This window comes from Sinocyclocheilus anshuiensis, unplaced genomic scaffold (assembly GCF_001515605.1).
Source record: "Sinocyclocheilus anshuiensis isolate Anshui unplaced genomic scaffold, SAMN03320099.WGS_v1.1 scaffold1090, whole genome shotgun sequence".
Classification (NCBI taxonomy): domain Eukaryota; kingdom Metazoa; phylum Chordata; class Actinopteri; order Cypriniformes; family Cyprinidae; genus Sinocyclocheilus; species Sinocyclocheilus anshuiensis.
The window spans coordinates 128,860-146,680 of NW_015537993.1; the positions used below are offsets into that span (position 1 = coordinate 128,860).

Below are 17,821 nucleotides of genomic sequence, written 5' to 3' on the forward strand. Positions count from 1 at the left end.
AAGTTATTTCCCTTAACCAGGAAATTAACGTTCTTAGAATTGACAGACAGTTGACCCTGAGAGGTCAGCTAAATATATACAGCGGCTCTAAATATTTTTAATTAATTATAACTAGCTATGATTAATTATTCATATTTCCCCATGAGCTGATTCGCAACAGTGACTTGACTTGATTCAGGATTGGCAGCTGTGATATTACGGGGCGCTGTTGTGTCCGCCATTTCGCGAGCGGACGCGGTGTCGCGTTCCTCCGCGACACCCACAGTGAATGATGAACCAACAATCAACAAAGCATAATCCATAAACTGAACGAGTGACGAACGCGGACCCTCTCGAATGAGCTTTGACTTTAACGGCTGATTAATGCCCTCAGAAAAAGTATATCAGGACACAGTCTGGCAGATCAGAAAAGTAAGATAGATCTAAATACTTTTGTACATAGTCCTCGAGCGGTCGCGTGCCCTGCTCAAGGGCTAATAATAGTCTTGCCATATCCATACCTGGCCAATTTCCACGTGAAAAGCTGCTGGATCCTTGTAGGGCTGAGTATTCTGTTAAGGAGTAACCAGAACATGAGACGTGCGGATCCATGTGCAAAGCTTTTATTAAAAGACATGGGGTCGAAACACCAGCAAACAGTATGGTACGGGCAAATCACAAGAGTAGTCCAGTAAACAGGCGTGGGTCGATCGACGGTGAACAATATCCAACAGGGCAAGGCAAAAAGAGATAATCCAGGTACATAGCAATAATCCAGGCACGGGCGAACAGAGTCCGAAACAGCAAGACAAAAAGGGTAATCCGAAAACACAGGCAAGAATCTGAACGCAGGAAAACAGGCAAGGCGAGACTATGACTAAACTAGCAAAACTGGAACTGGCTCCGTAAAGTGCTATCACTAGGAGAGTAATAAACGCAGACAATACTCGGCGACTTGAGCAGGATCTGGATGGATGTTATATAGTTTGTGTAATAGCTTTCAGGTGAGCGTGTGATTGGTTACAGCTGTGTGCAATCAGTGCAATGGATGATGGGAAATGTAGTCCAGGGTATAGTGTAACAGTCTGTGTAGTGTGAGAGTCCATGTAGTGAGCGGGTGACCTCTGGTGGTGAGTGAACAGAAGTTCATAGATCGGATTCGTGACAGCTATAGCCCTAGGGCCCTATGTGTTCTTAATCCGGGCCTGGCCCTCAGGCGACCGTTAATTTTACATCAGACCTACAGGTGATTAACAAACATTTTTTAATTATCCACCAAATTATCATCATTTTTGTAAGTTATCAACGATGCCACCTCAGTAAATTAGTAAAATATTAAACTGAGTTATTGCCTACATAATATATTTTCATATAAATAATGTATAAAATAAACGTTAAAGCAGAAATAAGAAAGATGTAAACGCCATCTCTCATTCAAACTCGCTCGCTCCCACTCTCTCTTCCAGCTCGTCGTTACTCCGCAATGGATTGTGGGAAATAGTGCTTCAGCGAGTGTACATCGGTTAAACACTCGAAATCAGAATGCATTGTGGGTAAAAAGTAGTGAATGAATGTAGGGAATGAAGTAGTTCACTCAGAATTCGGACAGCACTACAAAATGACTGACACCCAAAATAGTGCACTATATAGTGGATAGGGAGTGGTTTCGGACACAGCCTAAGACTAAATAAAAAATGGCTGACAAAATGAACACTAGAGCTAGTGGCAAATGTCAGAATGACTAGCCGAGGTAAGGCTGCTCTCGGCAGCATACATGAGCACTGAGCGCCCAGTGATCACCTGGATCAAAATCGAGGGGTCGAGGGTCTGTCCATTTAAACTTCCCTCGTCCACTTCACAAAGTGGATCGCACTTCAAAATGGCAGTGGGGATTCCCCCGAGGGGAAGTTCTTAGGGAAATTTGCGAGTGCTTGTCTAAAAGTGGAGTGGAACGCAGCCTTGGAACAGTACTTGGGCAACGACTGAGGACGTTTCACAAGTCCACAAGAACAGACAAGAACGCATATTGAGAAACGGCTTAAGACTAAATAAAAATTGCTGACAAAATTAACATTAAATCAAATGAAAATGTAACTATTACTTTCATTTTTTTTTTTTTGCGAACAAAGTGCTGCACAACAGATGTTTACTGTTAAAACTTAAACATGGAAGAAAAATTGTGATTATTCCTATAAAAATAAGTTATTATTATTATTAATACTTTGAGACGTACATTCTATTGTACAATAGTAATAGATTTATGTCAAAATGAATTCAGGTTAAACCAAACTGTTATTTTTAGTTTCTATGTGTGTGTGTATGATATGACGATAGTTTTCTCAAATGAAATGGTGAATTGCTGGTGAAGTGACTCTCAGAGCAGTTCTAAAGATGAAGTTCATGTGTTTATATCCTCATATAGTGAGACGACAGAAGCGGAAATCACCATGTTTATTTTTAAATAATTTATATTTCTTCCCGCTCCTGCACACAAAATCCCACAGGTAGAGAGATCTATGTGGGATTTCAGTCCTGTTCTGATAACATTGTTTCACTTCGGTGTCAACTTCCCCAATTCCCAAGGACACGTGAAGCTTTAAATCGCATTTTGTTGCATTTTTCGCATCAGGCAAATGGAAGGTGCTTTTTCTTGCTGTCGCTTACATCCAAAAAACACAGAATATCCGACCTTGTTCCTGTAAACCATTTATTTTAATTTCACAATATACGAATGACCAGGGCCAACCCTAGAATTTTGGGGGCCCGAAGCGATTTTTTTGCTGTTCCATAAGCTCCACCTACTGTCAGAGAGTGAATTTGCAGTTTTATTCAGCCCGTCTGCTCATTTGTTGTAAACTTTAACTGGTTGATGGAAAAAAGAAGCTAATGTGTGTTCTGAAGAATGAAACAATTAGAATAATAATGTATCTAGAATTATTTACATATTTTAAAGTGCCTGCAAAAACAATGCCTTTCATGTTCATTACCGTACTATAGATGACACTGTTTTTATTGGCACAGCATCTTCAAAGTGCTCGCCAAATGTAGAAATACACCAATAAGACACAATCCAGCAACTGCCATTTCATCAATATCTTTTCAGAATTCATCACGTTCCATTATCTTGCTCACTTTCTCTCCTCCTCTCTGCACCAGATTGATATTTTCAAACATTAACACACGTGACTGACAAAAAACTTCATACAAGTTATTTTGACCAAGCATTGCTGTCTGAATCCCTGACAAGGGCCCCCAGGTGGTCACAGGGGCCCTAAGCAACCACTTATAAAATAATTTTGAGTAGATCTGTAGCCTAATTATTTTAGTAATGGCGAAGCAGTAGCATGGCACCCAACTATATACAGCTATCTTGATGAGAACTCAGGTCCCTTTGCTGTAACCTTTTGCCTTGTTGTGTAAAGGCAACTCTTTATTTGATGCTTTTGAACGGATGAGTCTGGCGTTGTTAGCAACATGCTCTCCTGCTTGAGCTACATAGTAAGACCTAACTCATTCATACTTTTTGCATGATTTCACCAACCGCCTAGAGCTCCGCCTATCTTCTCTAGTGTTATCCAGAAAGTATCTTTTCACTGTAAAAAATATGATCAGTAAGTCATGGCAAATTATGTTTTTATGTTACATTAACAATTTGAGCAATTTCAACTTTTTTTTATGTTATAAATTCCTCTTGATTTTTTAAAGCTGGTTTAATGTCATTTAATTTGAAATTACTTATACAACCAGGTTGATTATAATGAAAAATTTAAGGCAGCAAATGAACTTAAGTTTTTAAGCTAAAATATGTGGAATTTTGGTACAGTGTACACTGAACTTTAAACATTTACATACTGAAAAAAAAAAAGGAATTTGGTGTGATTGATATCCTGGTCCCCTCTCAGGCTCTTTGGAGATTGAATATTTGGAACCAAATGTCACAATTTCCACCCCCCAGACCTAAACCAGCTCCTCATAATAATAATACCAATAATTCTTATGCAATATCCACACTTGACATGGAAATCAGTGATGAGGAGTGGGAAAGACTACAGAAGGCTCTCGACTGGCCTGGTCCAGATGATGAAATCACTCAGCTGAGTCTGAGCACAAGTTCAGTCCACTCAACATTCTCTATTGTGGGACTCAAAAACAGTTACAAAGTGGGAGAAGACATCTCCGTTATTATCACAGCCAGAGACCACAACAAAAACCTGAAAAGATACGGAGGAGATTTTTTCAAAGCAAAGCTTTTCAATTCAAAGCTAAAGGTGTGTTTATTTTGTATGATATTATTTTATGAATATTACATATGTCTATGTTTATAAGCTTACTTTACCAACAGACACGTTTTCTGCAGTACACTTAACCTTTTCCATTCTTCTTGAAGGCGAGTGTGTACGGGGAGGTTGTGGATCATCGTAATGGAACTTACTCTGTTGCTCTTCTTCTGCCCTGGGAAGGTCAGGCACAAGTTTTTGTACGTCTTGAGCACTCCAGTGAGGTTGTGCAGATTCTTAAAAAATACAGGGACTCTTCATTCCCACGCAGCCACTATAATGGCCACTTTGAAGGGCCAGGACCCAATGAAACCAGGATCAGTGAAGTAGTACAATGTAATCTTAAGTGGGGTGGAGATGGAAGTTGGAGGAAAGGCAACTGCTGCTGTGAGTATAAGGATTTAAAAACGGGGACAGTGTGGCAGTGTGAGAGACCGAAGAAACTTTCCTGTGACAAACTGGTTCATCACTCGAGGGGAGGTTTGGAAAGCCCTTTAAAAGCTTTTGAGAATCAACTTTTTACAAAGTAAGTTTGAAAGTATTCAAATTTAATTTCACAAAAAATTTAAAACTAAAAACATTTGTAGAAAATATATTCTTACTATTTCTTCACAGGAAATTAACAAGTGTAGCTATTACTGGAGATAAAATAAACATAAATGTCCTTCCAAACACTGCAGGCAATGGTATATATATATAATTATTATTTTTTACCTAAAATAAAAACTAAACAACATTGGACCCCAAAGATATATATGCACAAAGGCCTTTGATAGATTTGTCAAAATATCTTTTTTGTGTTCCGCAAAAGTCAGACAGTCATAAAGGTTTGAAATTACATGAAGATGAGTAAATGGCTGATTTTTGGGTGACCTACGACTTTGGGTGACTCCTGATTTGCCCATATACAGTGCCTATAGAAAATCATCATACCCCTTTGAAATAGCTACTTTATTTTCCGCCTGAAATCAAAACCCATTCCAAAAAAAAAAAAAAACCTTTTTATTTATATTATATCATTTATATTACAAATGTTGCCTTACAACATCAAAGTAATGAAAGAAAAAGCAACAATTCTCAAAAAAAAAAAAAACCTTTACTTCGTAGAGCCAACCTTTGCTTTCATTACAGCCATTAATCTTTTTGGATATTTTTGTAGCATTGCACACCTAGATTGGGGAATATTTGCCCATTCTTCCTTGCAGAATTGCTCAAGTTCAGTCAAATTCTGTGGTGAGCTGCAGTGGACTGCTCTCTCGAGGGGAGGTTTGGAAAGCCCTTTAAAAGCTTTTGAGAATCAACTTTTTACAAAGTAAGTTTGAAAGTATTCAAATTTAATTTCACAAAAAATTTAAAACTAAAAACATTTGTAGAAAATATATTCTTACTATTTCTTCACAGGAAATTAACAAGTGTAGCTATTACTGGAGATAAAATAAACATAAATGTCCTTCCAAACACTGCAGGCAATGGTATGTTAACATATGGAGAATGTATTAACATATTTTGACCATTTCTTTCCCTGTATGGAAAATGGATAAAGAGAAAGAAAATAGTGGCATTTTTCTTTTTGTTATTGTTATTTAATAAACACAACTCTGCTTGAGTATTTTATTTGCTCAAGTGTGTGACACTAAAACGCCTCTCTCATCTTATTCTTATTCATGTTAATGTTAAATATTATCATGCACACATTGGCAGTGTTTCAGCAAATGAAATATTCAAGCCATAAACCAATTTATACACTATAAACCAAAAATCTAGCCAAATTATCCTTTTATGTTTAATACACTGTCTTCTTTTTCTTTATTTTATTTTATTATTATATTATTATATTTTTTTTTTTTCCAAATAGGAAATTGACAAAATATACACAGATCACATATCAGAAGACTGACATGTATAATGTCAGTCTAATGTAATGTTACAAGTGAATGAAGAATTTGCATTGACACAGTCTTTTCAGGTAAATGTTTCTTTGCTTTAGGCACAATGGAGAGATGCAGATTTGGCTTGACAACACCAGTTCCTGCTGGGTTCTATTTGAAAGATGTTTGGAAGTCTTTTATATGCAACACTAAAAAATTCAATTCTTCACAAATGGGAAATTGTCTTAAAAATAAGATTGTCTACTTGCTGGGAGACTCCACCACAAGGCAGTGGTTTGAGTATTTAGAAAGAAATGTGCCAGGCAAGTTATTCAATGATATGACTTTGTTTTAGTCTTCATTGCATTAATGTATAATAAAAAAATTAAAAATAAGGTATTGACATACAGAGGCCCCACAAAGTATGTGGACACTTAATCAAAATATATTAATGTCTTGGTATTAAATGAAAATATCAAACTATGTGGCACTCTTTTCAAGCAAAACATCAAAAAGACATTCTTTAGGTATTAAACTTGCAAAATGCTATTACAAAAATGGCTTATAAACGATAGTTCTGAGAAAAGCTAATGCAGCATTTGTTTTCAGAAGCTACTTGGTTTGATATTTTGTATCTAATGTAATGAAATTGAGACATGTACATATTTCAGTGTGATTTAAAGACACAGAGTGCACCAAAAATTAAAATCTGCCATCACTTATTCACCCTCATGTTGTTCCAAACTTTATTTTGATCACCACAGTAGATACAGTATATATATAGCCAACCTTTGCTTTCATTACAGCCATTAATCTTTTTGGATATTTTTGTAGCATTGCACACCTAGATTGGGGAATATTTGCCCATTCTTCCTTGCAGAATTGCTCAAGTTCAGTCAAATTCTGTGGTGAGCTGCAGTGGACTGCTCTCTTCAAGTGCATCCACAGATTGCAATGATTCTAAACATACCGCCAAAATAACAATGCAATGGCTTAAGGATAGGAAGGTGAATGTCTTTGAGTGGCCAAGTCAGAGCCCTTAAATCTGATAGAAAGTCTGTGGATGGACTTGAAGAGAGCAGTCCATAGCCGCTCACCACATATTTTGACTAAACTTTAGACGAATGGGCAAATATTCTATAATCTAGGTGCGCAAAGCTAGTACAGACATATCCAGAACGATTAAGGCCTGTAATTTAAAAAAGGCGGCCCTACGAAGTATTAAATCAGGGGACTGGTGACTTTTCCAACCCTGTTTTTCAGTTTTGTTTTGTTTTTTATTAATATTTTTCAGAACTGTTGCTTTTTATTTTATTACTTTGATGCCATAAGGCACATTTTGTAAATAAAGCTGGAAAAATAATAAAAAAAAATAAAGCTTTTTTTGGAATGGGTTTTCATTTCAGGTTGTGTGACAAATAAAATGACTCTTTCAAAGGGGTATGATGATTTTTTATAGGCACTGTACTTCTTGGGGCTGTTGTTCAAGAAATGAATAAAGAAATGAGTCTAATGTAAGTTTTGCTTATCTTTATTAGGCTTAAAAAGAATGGATCTCCACACTCCTCGTACAGGTGGACCCCTGATGGCTGTGGAGTTGAAAAATAATATCATTGTTCACTGGAAGCCACATGGTGTTCCTTTGCGATTTATTAAAATGCTCATTACTGATCTGCATTATATTGCAAATGAAATTGATGAAATAGCCGGTGGTCCTCATGCAGTTGTTGTCTTCACTATCTTTGCCCATCTGGTTTTTCACCCAATAACATTTTACATTCATGAAGTGGCCAAAATCCGTCGGTCTGTTGTTGCACTGCTGAGTCGTGCACCACAGACTACTGTCATCATCAAGTCTGGAAACACTGCAGGAGTAAAGGTACACTTGGTCACTTCCAATCTGTGTTTTCAAATAATTTTCTATCTTGTTTTCTTCTGATAATATGTATGGTAAACAAGAAAATATGGGGAATTTGTTCTGTTGTCTTCACATGTATACTGTCTAGGAACACTGTTGCTCAAAGATGCATCTCAGTATATTTAGGCAACATTCATACTACTTTTTCCAATTGATGTAAAACTCCTTCCTTTAAAGGAACAGTTTATCTAAAAATGAAAATTCTGTCAACATTACTCCTCCTCATGTCATTCCAAACATGTATGACTGACTTTCATTTATGGAACACTGAAGAAGAGGTTTAGCAGAATGTTTTTTTTTATATATACAATTACAGTGGAAAGTAGCTAGAGCCTGTCAAGTTGCAAAACAGGACAAAAAGGGATCATAAAAGCATAATGAGAGTAGTCCCTATGACTCAAGTGCTATATTATAGGTCTTCTGAAGCAAAACAATAGTTATGTGGGAGAAAAAATGAAATATAAATCATGAATAATGATTACCATTGATTGCACCTGTAGTACACGTCATCAACTTTTTTTGTCTGAAGATGTTTGCAGGGGGGCCCGAAGCATGACAATGAGACGCAGTGTATCGTTCCTCTTCTCAGGGAACCATGGTTACACTCGTAACCCGAAATGTTCCTTTTCAAATGGGAACTTACAGTGCGTCTGCTGACACTTTGGGGAACAGATACCTATTCTGCCATGCTGGGCAGAATGTCTGCCATATCAGCTAAGCGCTGCCACAATGGGCACAACATAAGACTCAAAGAATATAACTGCCAAAGTCAATAAAGTCCCCTACTTATGCCGAGTTCACACTGCATGATTTTAGCCTGATTTTTCACTTGCCGACAGGTTTTGCGAAATCGCCGACAAATGCCCGAAGGGCACTTCACCCCACGAGCACCGAGTTGAGACGGGCACCAAGCACCATTCCTCCGAGCACATGTGCTCAGTGTGTGGGCAATAAATCACCTTCCGGGGCACTTTCTATCAGTACCGAGTCTGTGTTCTCATTCACCCCGCAACATATGGTGGAGAATGCGGGCATTACAGGTGAATTGAGACACAGACTTGTGGCGATCCGACGAGTTTGAAAATCGGCAAGTGTGAACTTGGCATTAGGCACACCTCAGTCCGAGAACTGTGAGTGACAACATTCAAAGTTCAGGCTTTTTCCAACTTTCCTCCCTTCCTTGTGGGCCAGGCAGCAGTGTCCAGTCTGAGGGCAGAGCTCAAAGGGCTGGTTATGTCAGTCCTTTACACTAGACACCACCTTTAAGGCAATACTGGCACAGGGAAAAGCATTTTAGTTCCCTTAGCTGGTCTCTACCTCTAGGGGAGCAAGATCTTCTAAATTCTACCTTAGGACACCCCCAGTGGAGCTACAGCCTTTCTACCTCAATAGAAAAATGTTCACACCCTGTCTGGCTCTATCCAGAATAACAAGAAACAAGAGCTTCCAAAGGTGCATGACAACGAGAAGGGATGCAAACTTTGAGGTGAAAGTTCACTTGTTGGGTTCTAGGAGATGAGTAAAGTTCTTGGGAAGCGAAGGACCCTACTTTAAGACCCTCAACAATGGGGGAGGGTTCTGCTTTATGCTAAAGGGACATGTCCTGGATCTTAAGACAATACATGTGCCATATAACTGCAGATGGGTGCAGATGTAAAATCCCCGGCAGCACAGGGAAAACAATGGGTGAGATGAAAATTAGAGTCCAAGAAAACAGTCCAGAGAATAATCCAACACAGATGAAGAAACAGCAGCAGGAACTGGAACACAGGAAAACGGGAGACAGAAGACACAACACGAGAAAACATAATTGTGAGCATCACAATGATCCAACAAAGACAGAGAAAACACAGCAACAATATATAGAGAAGCTGACGAGCCACAGTTGAAGCTGATTAGCTCATCAGTGATACTGAGTTGCCCAGCAACGAAGGAGGTAGCAAACACACACACACACACAAGACCTGACAGGATGAACTCACAGACCTGCGAACTGTGACAACAACAACAAGAGATGCAATCTTTTGAGGCAAAGCCACATCTTGTCTGGTTCTTAGATATCAGACAAAAGCTCTCACAGAGAGCGGAGGACTATACTCGACCCATAGGGATTGCTTCCAAGGGGAGCCCGCTAAGTGCTAGTTACAACCACTCGATACTGCTGTCCTCATAAAAGAGCTATAAGGGAGCCATTCTGTTTAGAGAACCCCAGTTTCCTGGGGGAGGCAGCATCAACCATGTGCACTCATCTAGTTTGCTATAACTGGTGCTATTTTGTTTTCTGGCACCTGTTAGAGTAGTAACAGAAATGAGGAAGGATGCTATTCCTGAACTCAAGCATTGTATACTCGCAGAGTGTGGACCCATCAGGAGTAGGAGAGATAGTATTTCTCTTCAATGATTTGAGATCACTCAGACCGCTTTCTCTTAATCACTTCCTTTAGATATTGCATCACGCCTCTTCTGCACCCTACCCTTTGGAGGACGGGGGCACAAGATGCAACGCTCGACTTTTGGCACTGTCTCCAGTCCTCACACCATGATGAGCCAGGTTCCCCAGAGGCTTTTAGCAAAGATTTGGATTGGCACGGTAAATATCTCTGCAGACCACAGCCTCATGTCTTTGAGCCTCCCGACCACTGCCTCAACAGGTAACATCTATTCTGTCCATGGCATGGGCCATAACATCCAACAGATCGTCATATGCAGGGCTGGAAGGCTGGGAGAGCCCACTCAGAATGTCTCTACCCTCCTCAGCGACATCCAACTCTGTTTTTTTTTGGCTTCCGGCTTCACTACTGTTCGGACACTCTTGCTTACTGCTCCGCGCTTTGCTCCCTATTTATTTACTTTCCTCAGATTTTTCTAAGATTTTAAATTCAGCAGATAAGCACAGTGCTCAAACAACACATTTTTGGCACAAACACTAAACTAAAAACTTTTTGAGACTGGAATAATACTACAAAAAAGAAGACTCTTTGCCTCCCACTGCCAACAGCTTACATTCTGGAGACGGGAAAACACAGCTGCGTACATTCAAACAGACAAGAAAGAAAATACCTCTTGTGGAATCTACTTGCTGCATGAACTGCCACAGACTTCTACAAAGGATTGAGGTTCTTGAAACAAAGTTACTTCCTGGACTTTCAAAACAGGCGGAACACACAGCAGACCTGTGAATCTAGTGAATCTCAACAGTTTATACCAAGTATAGAGGAACAAGCCGAAACTGATCGACAGACTAATCGATGGCACAAACCAGGAGTGAGACCCAAAGGCATTCGAGACATAAGATTGCCACAAGTATCTTGTATTGCTGCCGTAGCATCCTCTACCCCAGATACGGCTATGACAAGGCTTGCAAACACTGGTATTCTACCACCCCCTATACATCTTGAGAACAGATTTGAAGCATTAATGAATGTGGGTGAGGAATCCCCAAATGTGATTGAACATGGATTGTATCAGCCAGCAGCTAACATTGCTACTAACAGACGCTACAGACAGCGGCATTCAGTTCAGAGCACAGCTGAGCCCAGGACTCTGATAGTGGGTGACTCCATTATCAGAAATATCAGTAGTAGGACTACAACTACATGCTGCTTTCCTCAAGCAACCGTCTCTGATGTGAACAAGGAACTTCGGAACATTCTAATGAAGCACAAGACTGCAAATCGAATCATCATCCATGTGGGGAAGAATGATATTCGGAAAGAGCAGTTAGAACCCCTTAAGAAGGATTTCAGTGAACTCTTTGAAACACTTCAAAGGCTTGAAGTTCAGTCATTCATCAGTGGACCACTCCCAGCAAGGGGAACTAACATGTTTTCACGTCATCATGTGGTTGACATATCCCACGAGGACAATGATAACGCCACGCAGCCACAACAAGCACTGCTCATGGAAACTATCCCGGCTGAGCCCTGCCCTCAGAGCTCATCACAGACAGACTGTGACATACTACAACAGCTCCAAGACTCAGCACCCAAGGACAAATTTCTGGAAAACAGCCAGGGAAATCAGGACAACATATCATAGCCACCGGAAACACCAGAGCCAGAGCCCCGCTCACCAGACACATTATCCCTCTCTCCAGCATCTCCACTTCTAAGCTTCTCGCAGAAAATGGAGGAACTGGTTTATGCTGGGACTCTCCCACTCAGTGATATGTGTCAGGTCCCCACTATGATAGCAGCAACATTCACAAATGTTTACAGAACAAGCAGGAACCCAGTGTGCCTATAGCTTTCTCTATTTCTGTTTTATCACGTGATAGAGAATCTAAGGCCTTCTCAAGCTGTACGGCTGACCCATCTAATCTGCAGCCTATTATGCATCAAACTAAGATTGCTATAGAGACACAAAGTAGTGCCATCAAGTTAGCATTTTTAAACATTCGCTCACTAAAAAATAAATAATTTATGATCAATGACTTAATAACCACAAACAACCTGGATTTTATGTTTCTAAATGAAACATGGCTAGAAGACAGCTGCAGTGCAACAGTCCTCAATTAAACCCCTCCTAAACTCCTCCTAACTTTAGTTCTATAAGTGTATGCAGGTCTGTTAGGAGAGGTGGAGGTGGAGCTGCTCTATTTAAAGATGTCTATCAATGCAAGCAAGTGTCATTTGGTCAGTACTTGTCTTTTGAATATCTAGGTATTGTGCTGAAAGGTGCTCCACGCATTCTGTTTATCATTACTTACAGGCCTCCAAAATACTCTCCAGCATTTGTTGAAGAGTTCACAGAACTGCTATCAATGATTTCTTCAGAGTTTGACTGTTTTGCTATTGCAGGGGATTTTAATATTCACATAGATAATGCAGAAATCGAAACTTCAAAAGAAATTATAACTATTTTTAACACTTTTGACCTGATTCAGCATGTGCAAGGACCCACACACAATCGTGGACACACTCTAGATTTAATCATCAGTAGAGGTCTAAACATTTCATCCATTGTTATTAAGGATGTAGCACTATCTACAGGAAGTCGTGGCCTAATGGTTAGAGAGTTGGATGGTTAGAGAGTCGGACTCGTAACCCAAAGGTTGCGGGTTCGAGTCTCGTACCGGCAGGGATTGTAGGTGGGGGGAGTGAATGTACAGCGCTCTCTCCCACCTTCAATACCACGACTGAGGTGCCCCTGAGCAAGGCACCGAACCCCCAACTGCTCCCCGGAACACTAGTGTGCTATTTATGAAGGCTTTATCTTTAACATCAAGGATTTCTGCAGATTCTGTTGATCTTCTCCTTGATTCCTTTAACTCAAAAGTTAAGAATGTTATTGATGATATTGATACTCCGTACAGAGTATGACAAGACAATGCAGAAAAGCTGAGCGGATGTGGCGGAAGCTGAAACTTGGATGGGATAAATGCAGAGCACTAATTCCTAGTATGGGTCACCATACTTGGCCACATGTCACTTCACTTTCACTTTCACTATCTGATCACTTCTGTATTTTCTTTGATATATTGATCTCTGCTACCACTGAATCTAGATCTGTCTCTGTCAGAAAGAGATGCATTAACTAGAACACTAGTGTGCTATTTATGAAGGCTTTATCTTTAACATCAAGGATTTCTGCAGATTCTGTTGATCTTCTCCTTGATTCCTTTAACTCAAAAGTTAAGAATGTTATTGATGATATTGATACTCCGTACAGAGTATGAAAAGACAATGCAGAAAAGCTGAGCGGATGTGGCGGAAGATGAAACTTTAAATTCACTATAGCATCTATAAAGATAGCCTTCATGCTTTCAGTGTGGAACTAGCCACAGCTAGACAGACCTTCTTCTCAAACCTTATAAACAGTAACTGAAACAACACTCGCACTCTTTTTGCTATGTTGAGAGACTGACAAACACCCCAAGTCAGATTCCCAGTGAAATGCTCTCTGACAGCAAATGCAACGAGTTTGCTTCCTTCTTTTCTGAGAACATCAATAATATCAGAAAGGCGATTGGCACATCCTCAAGTTATACAGAGGTCAGACAGATTCGACCACAATTTCAAAAAGAAGTTACTATGTCTGTTTTTGAAGCAATTGATAGCAACATTTTGGAAGAAATAGTACAGCACTTTGAATTGTCAACCTGCTATCTTGACACACTTCCCACATCTTTTTTCAAGTGTTCTTAACTGTTTAGAAGCAGATCTCTTAGAAGTGGTGAACGCCTTACTTCTTTCTCGGACTTTTCCAAACTCCCTGAAAACTGCAGTTGTTAAGCCCCTTCTGAAAAAGAGCAATATTGAAAACACCATATTGAGCAACTAAAGACCAATATCAAATCTTCCTTTTATAGGCAAGATTATTGAAAAGATAGTTTTTAATCAGCTGAACAACTACTTAAACTCAAATGGATACCTGGACAATTTTCAATCTGGTTTCCGACCACACCACAGCACAGAGACAGCGCTCATTATGATAATAAATGATATTCGCTTTAATTCTGATTCTGGCAAAATATCAGTGCTGGTACTACTAGATCTTAGTGTTGCGTTTGACAGTGTCGATCATAACATACTTCTAGAGAGACTGGAAAACTTGGTCGGGCTTTCTGGGATGGTACTCAAATGGTTCAGGTCATACTTAGAAGGGAGAGGTTATTATGCGAGTATAGAAGAGCATAAGTCTAAGTGGACGTCCATGACATGCGGAGTCCCACAAGGCTCAATTCTTGCACCGCTCTTGTTTAGCCTGTATATGCTCCCACTAAGTCAAATAATGAGAAAGAACCAAATTGCCTATCACAGCTATGCTGATGATACCCAGATTTACCTAGCCTTATCTCCAAATGACTACAGCCCCATTGACTCCCTCTGACAATGTATTGATGAAATTAACAGTTGGATGTGCCAGAACTTTCTTCAGTTAAACAAGGAAAAAACTGAAGTCATTGCATTTGGAAACAAAGATGAAGTTCTCAAGGTGAATGCATAACTTGACACTAGGGGTCAAACAACTAAAAATCAAGTCGAGAATCTTGTGTGATTCTGGAGACAGACCTTAGTTTCAGTAGTCATGTCAAAGCAGTAACTAAATCAGCATACTATCATCTAAAAAACATTGCAAGAATTAGATGTTTTGTTTCCAGTCAAGACTTGGAGAAACTTGTTCATGCCTTTATCACCAGCAGGGTGTCATGCCTTTATCACGAGCAGGGTGGACTATTGTAATGGTCTCCTCACTGGCGTTCACAAGAAGACTATTAGACAGCTGCAGCTTTTCCAGAACGCTGCTGCCAGGATTCTGACTAGAACCAGAAAATCTTAGCATATGACACCAGTCCTCAGGTCCTTACACTGGCTTCCAGTTATATTTAGGATTGATTTTAAAGTACATTTACTCGTTTATTAATCACTCAATGGTCTAGGACCTAAATTCATTGCAGAGTTGCTCACTGAATATAAACCTAACAGACCACTCAGATCATTAGGATCGAGTCAGTTAGAAAAACCAAGGGGTCACACAAAACAAGGAGAGACCACTTTTAGCTATTATGCCGCCCACAGCTGGAACCAGCTTCCAGAAGAGATCAGATGTCCTAAAGCATTAGCCATATTTAAATCCAGACTCAAAACTCATCTGTTTGGCTGTGTATTTATTGAATGAGCTAGATGCCAATAAAGCGCTATCTGCTGGATCAGATGATTCGAGGTAAAGAACATCCTGATCCAGCAGATCTTGAGTTAGTGAATGAAGAATGCAAAAGGGACATACCTTTTTTAAATTCCTCAGCCAACTCGACCTGCAATCCCCATGATCTTAGTTTTCGCTGTGCCTCAGCCATCACAAGTCCCGAGCTGGGCAGCTTGTCCCTCGAGAATAGGGACAGGCAAGTTGAGCTTCTTCTTTGAAAACTTTTCAGAATGAGCGCATTCAGCTCCCTCAAGAACTGGACACGTGTGCTCCTCACCCAAACACATAACGCACAAGTAGTCTTCCTGAAGCACTTGGCTGGGTGTTTCCCCATAGTGGTCGCCTTTTCTTGCACATACACAAACAAATGGCTCCTTAAGACAAAAAAAGCTGATGACGTGAACTATTCACAGGCACACCAGCAGTGATGTCACGGACTGTCATCAGCCAATAAGATTGTCGCATTTAGGACACATGCTTCATGGTCACTCTGCCTGATCTGAAGCTATATAGCCTCATACAACTAACTCTGATGTACTGACACCTTTCGATAATGACCAGCATTAAGTCTTTGAGCAATTTGAGCTACAGTAGCTCTCCTGAGTGATCTGACCAGACAGGCTAGCCTTCACCACCCACATGCATCAATGAGCCTTGGGTGCCCATGACCCTGATCTCAGTTCAATGGTTGTCCTTCCTTGAACCACTTTTGTTAGGTACTGACCACTGCATACCACAAACTCCCCACAAGACGTTTTGGAGATACTCTGACTCGGTTGTCTAGCCCAGCGGTTCTCAATTCCAGTCCTCGTGTACCCCCGCTCTGCATGTTTTGCATGTCTCTCTTTGTTATCACACCTGATTCAGATCATCATCTCTTTAGAAGTGAGCTCCGTGCATGAACGGTGTTCTGATTGACATGGTCCCTACACAGTGTCCATTGCTCCCTACTCCCTAAGCAGGGGAAATCCATTGAAGTTTACTTCACTTCGGAATATTCATTTACAGATTTGCGCTGCGCCGCTGCCTACAGCGTCTTCACACACATACGAAACTTACTAGAGAAGCGTGAAGTGGGACATAATATACCTCTGTAAATAAATACAATTAAATTCACGTCTCACACACTTGAATGCCCTTTGTCTGGAACATATACGGAGCGCTTCAAACTGGAATGATGGCGGAATATCCGGTAATGTCCACTTCGCAGGCCACTTACAGTCAAATATAACAAACGTCTGAAGCAATAAGAGAAACATACAAAATGTGCAGAGCGGGGGTACGCGAGGACTGGAAATGAGAACCGCTGGTCTAGCCGTCAGTATTTGACACTTGTCAGAGTCACTCAGACCTTTTCGCTTGCTCATTTTTCTTATTTCCAACACATAAAAGTTCAAGACTTGACTGTTCACTTGCTGCCTAATATATCCCACCCAGTGGCAGGTACCATTGTACTAATAGTCAATGTTATTCACTTCACCTGTCAGTGGTTTTAATGTTGTGGTTGATCAGTGGGATGTCTAGTAGCTACAGTAGCAATACATATAAACAACAGATTTTATGTAGTTTGTCCAAACCAGCCAGGGCCGTGCACAGAACTTTTGAGGGGCATGTGCTGAAACTGAAAAAGGGCACCCCCTACAGGTGGTGTTCTTAAATGAGGAGGCAAAGTCCTTTTTTTTTTTTTTAAATCAAATGTAAATTCCTGTCTCAGTCACATGTTCCTGGTTAAATAAACATTACTTACACTACCAGAAAACAACAACAACAAATACAATTCTATTTTATATTTTTACATTAACAATGTAATCAATATTCTGTTTATTAAAGCCAAGTATTACTCTCATCAAGTTATTAAGCATTTTATATTTATTCCAAAATAATAACTCAAGGCAGAAACAATTTAAACAAAATATGTTATTTGTGAACTTATGTTCAGCTATTCTTTTTAATAGTTCACTTTTAACTATTTTTGAATTATTCGGTTCATGAGTCATTAAAGCTCAGTAAATATTGGTCACAGACACAGAAATTTACTTTAAATTTCAACCATCTGATTTACTCACTAAAAACTCCCACAGATCATGTTTTCAGACCATTTCAAGTCTTATTTTGACGTAATAAAGTGGTTA

General features: G+C 39.8%; 1 protein-coding gene across 1 annotated transcript in view; it reads left to right on the forward strand.

Annotated features, from left to right (window-relative positions):
- LOC107675300 (NXPE family member 3-like) overlaps positions 1-17,821 on the forward strand; it is a 39,887-nt gene that overhangs the window by 21,079 nt on the left and 987 nt on the right. The window contains exons 3-7 of the mRNA XM_016469603.1: positions 3,882-4,247; positions 4,367-4,782; positions 4,872-4,942; positions 6,244-6,447; positions 7,663-8,003. Coding sequence (XP_016325089.1) covers positions 3,882-4,247; positions 4,367-4,782; positions 4,872-4,942; positions 6,244-6,447; positions 7,663-8,003 — 1,398 coding nt within the window. The remainder of the gene's footprint in view (positions 1-3,881; positions 4,248-4,366; positions 4,783-4,871; positions 4,943-6,243; positions 6,448-7,662; positions 8,004-17,821) is intronic.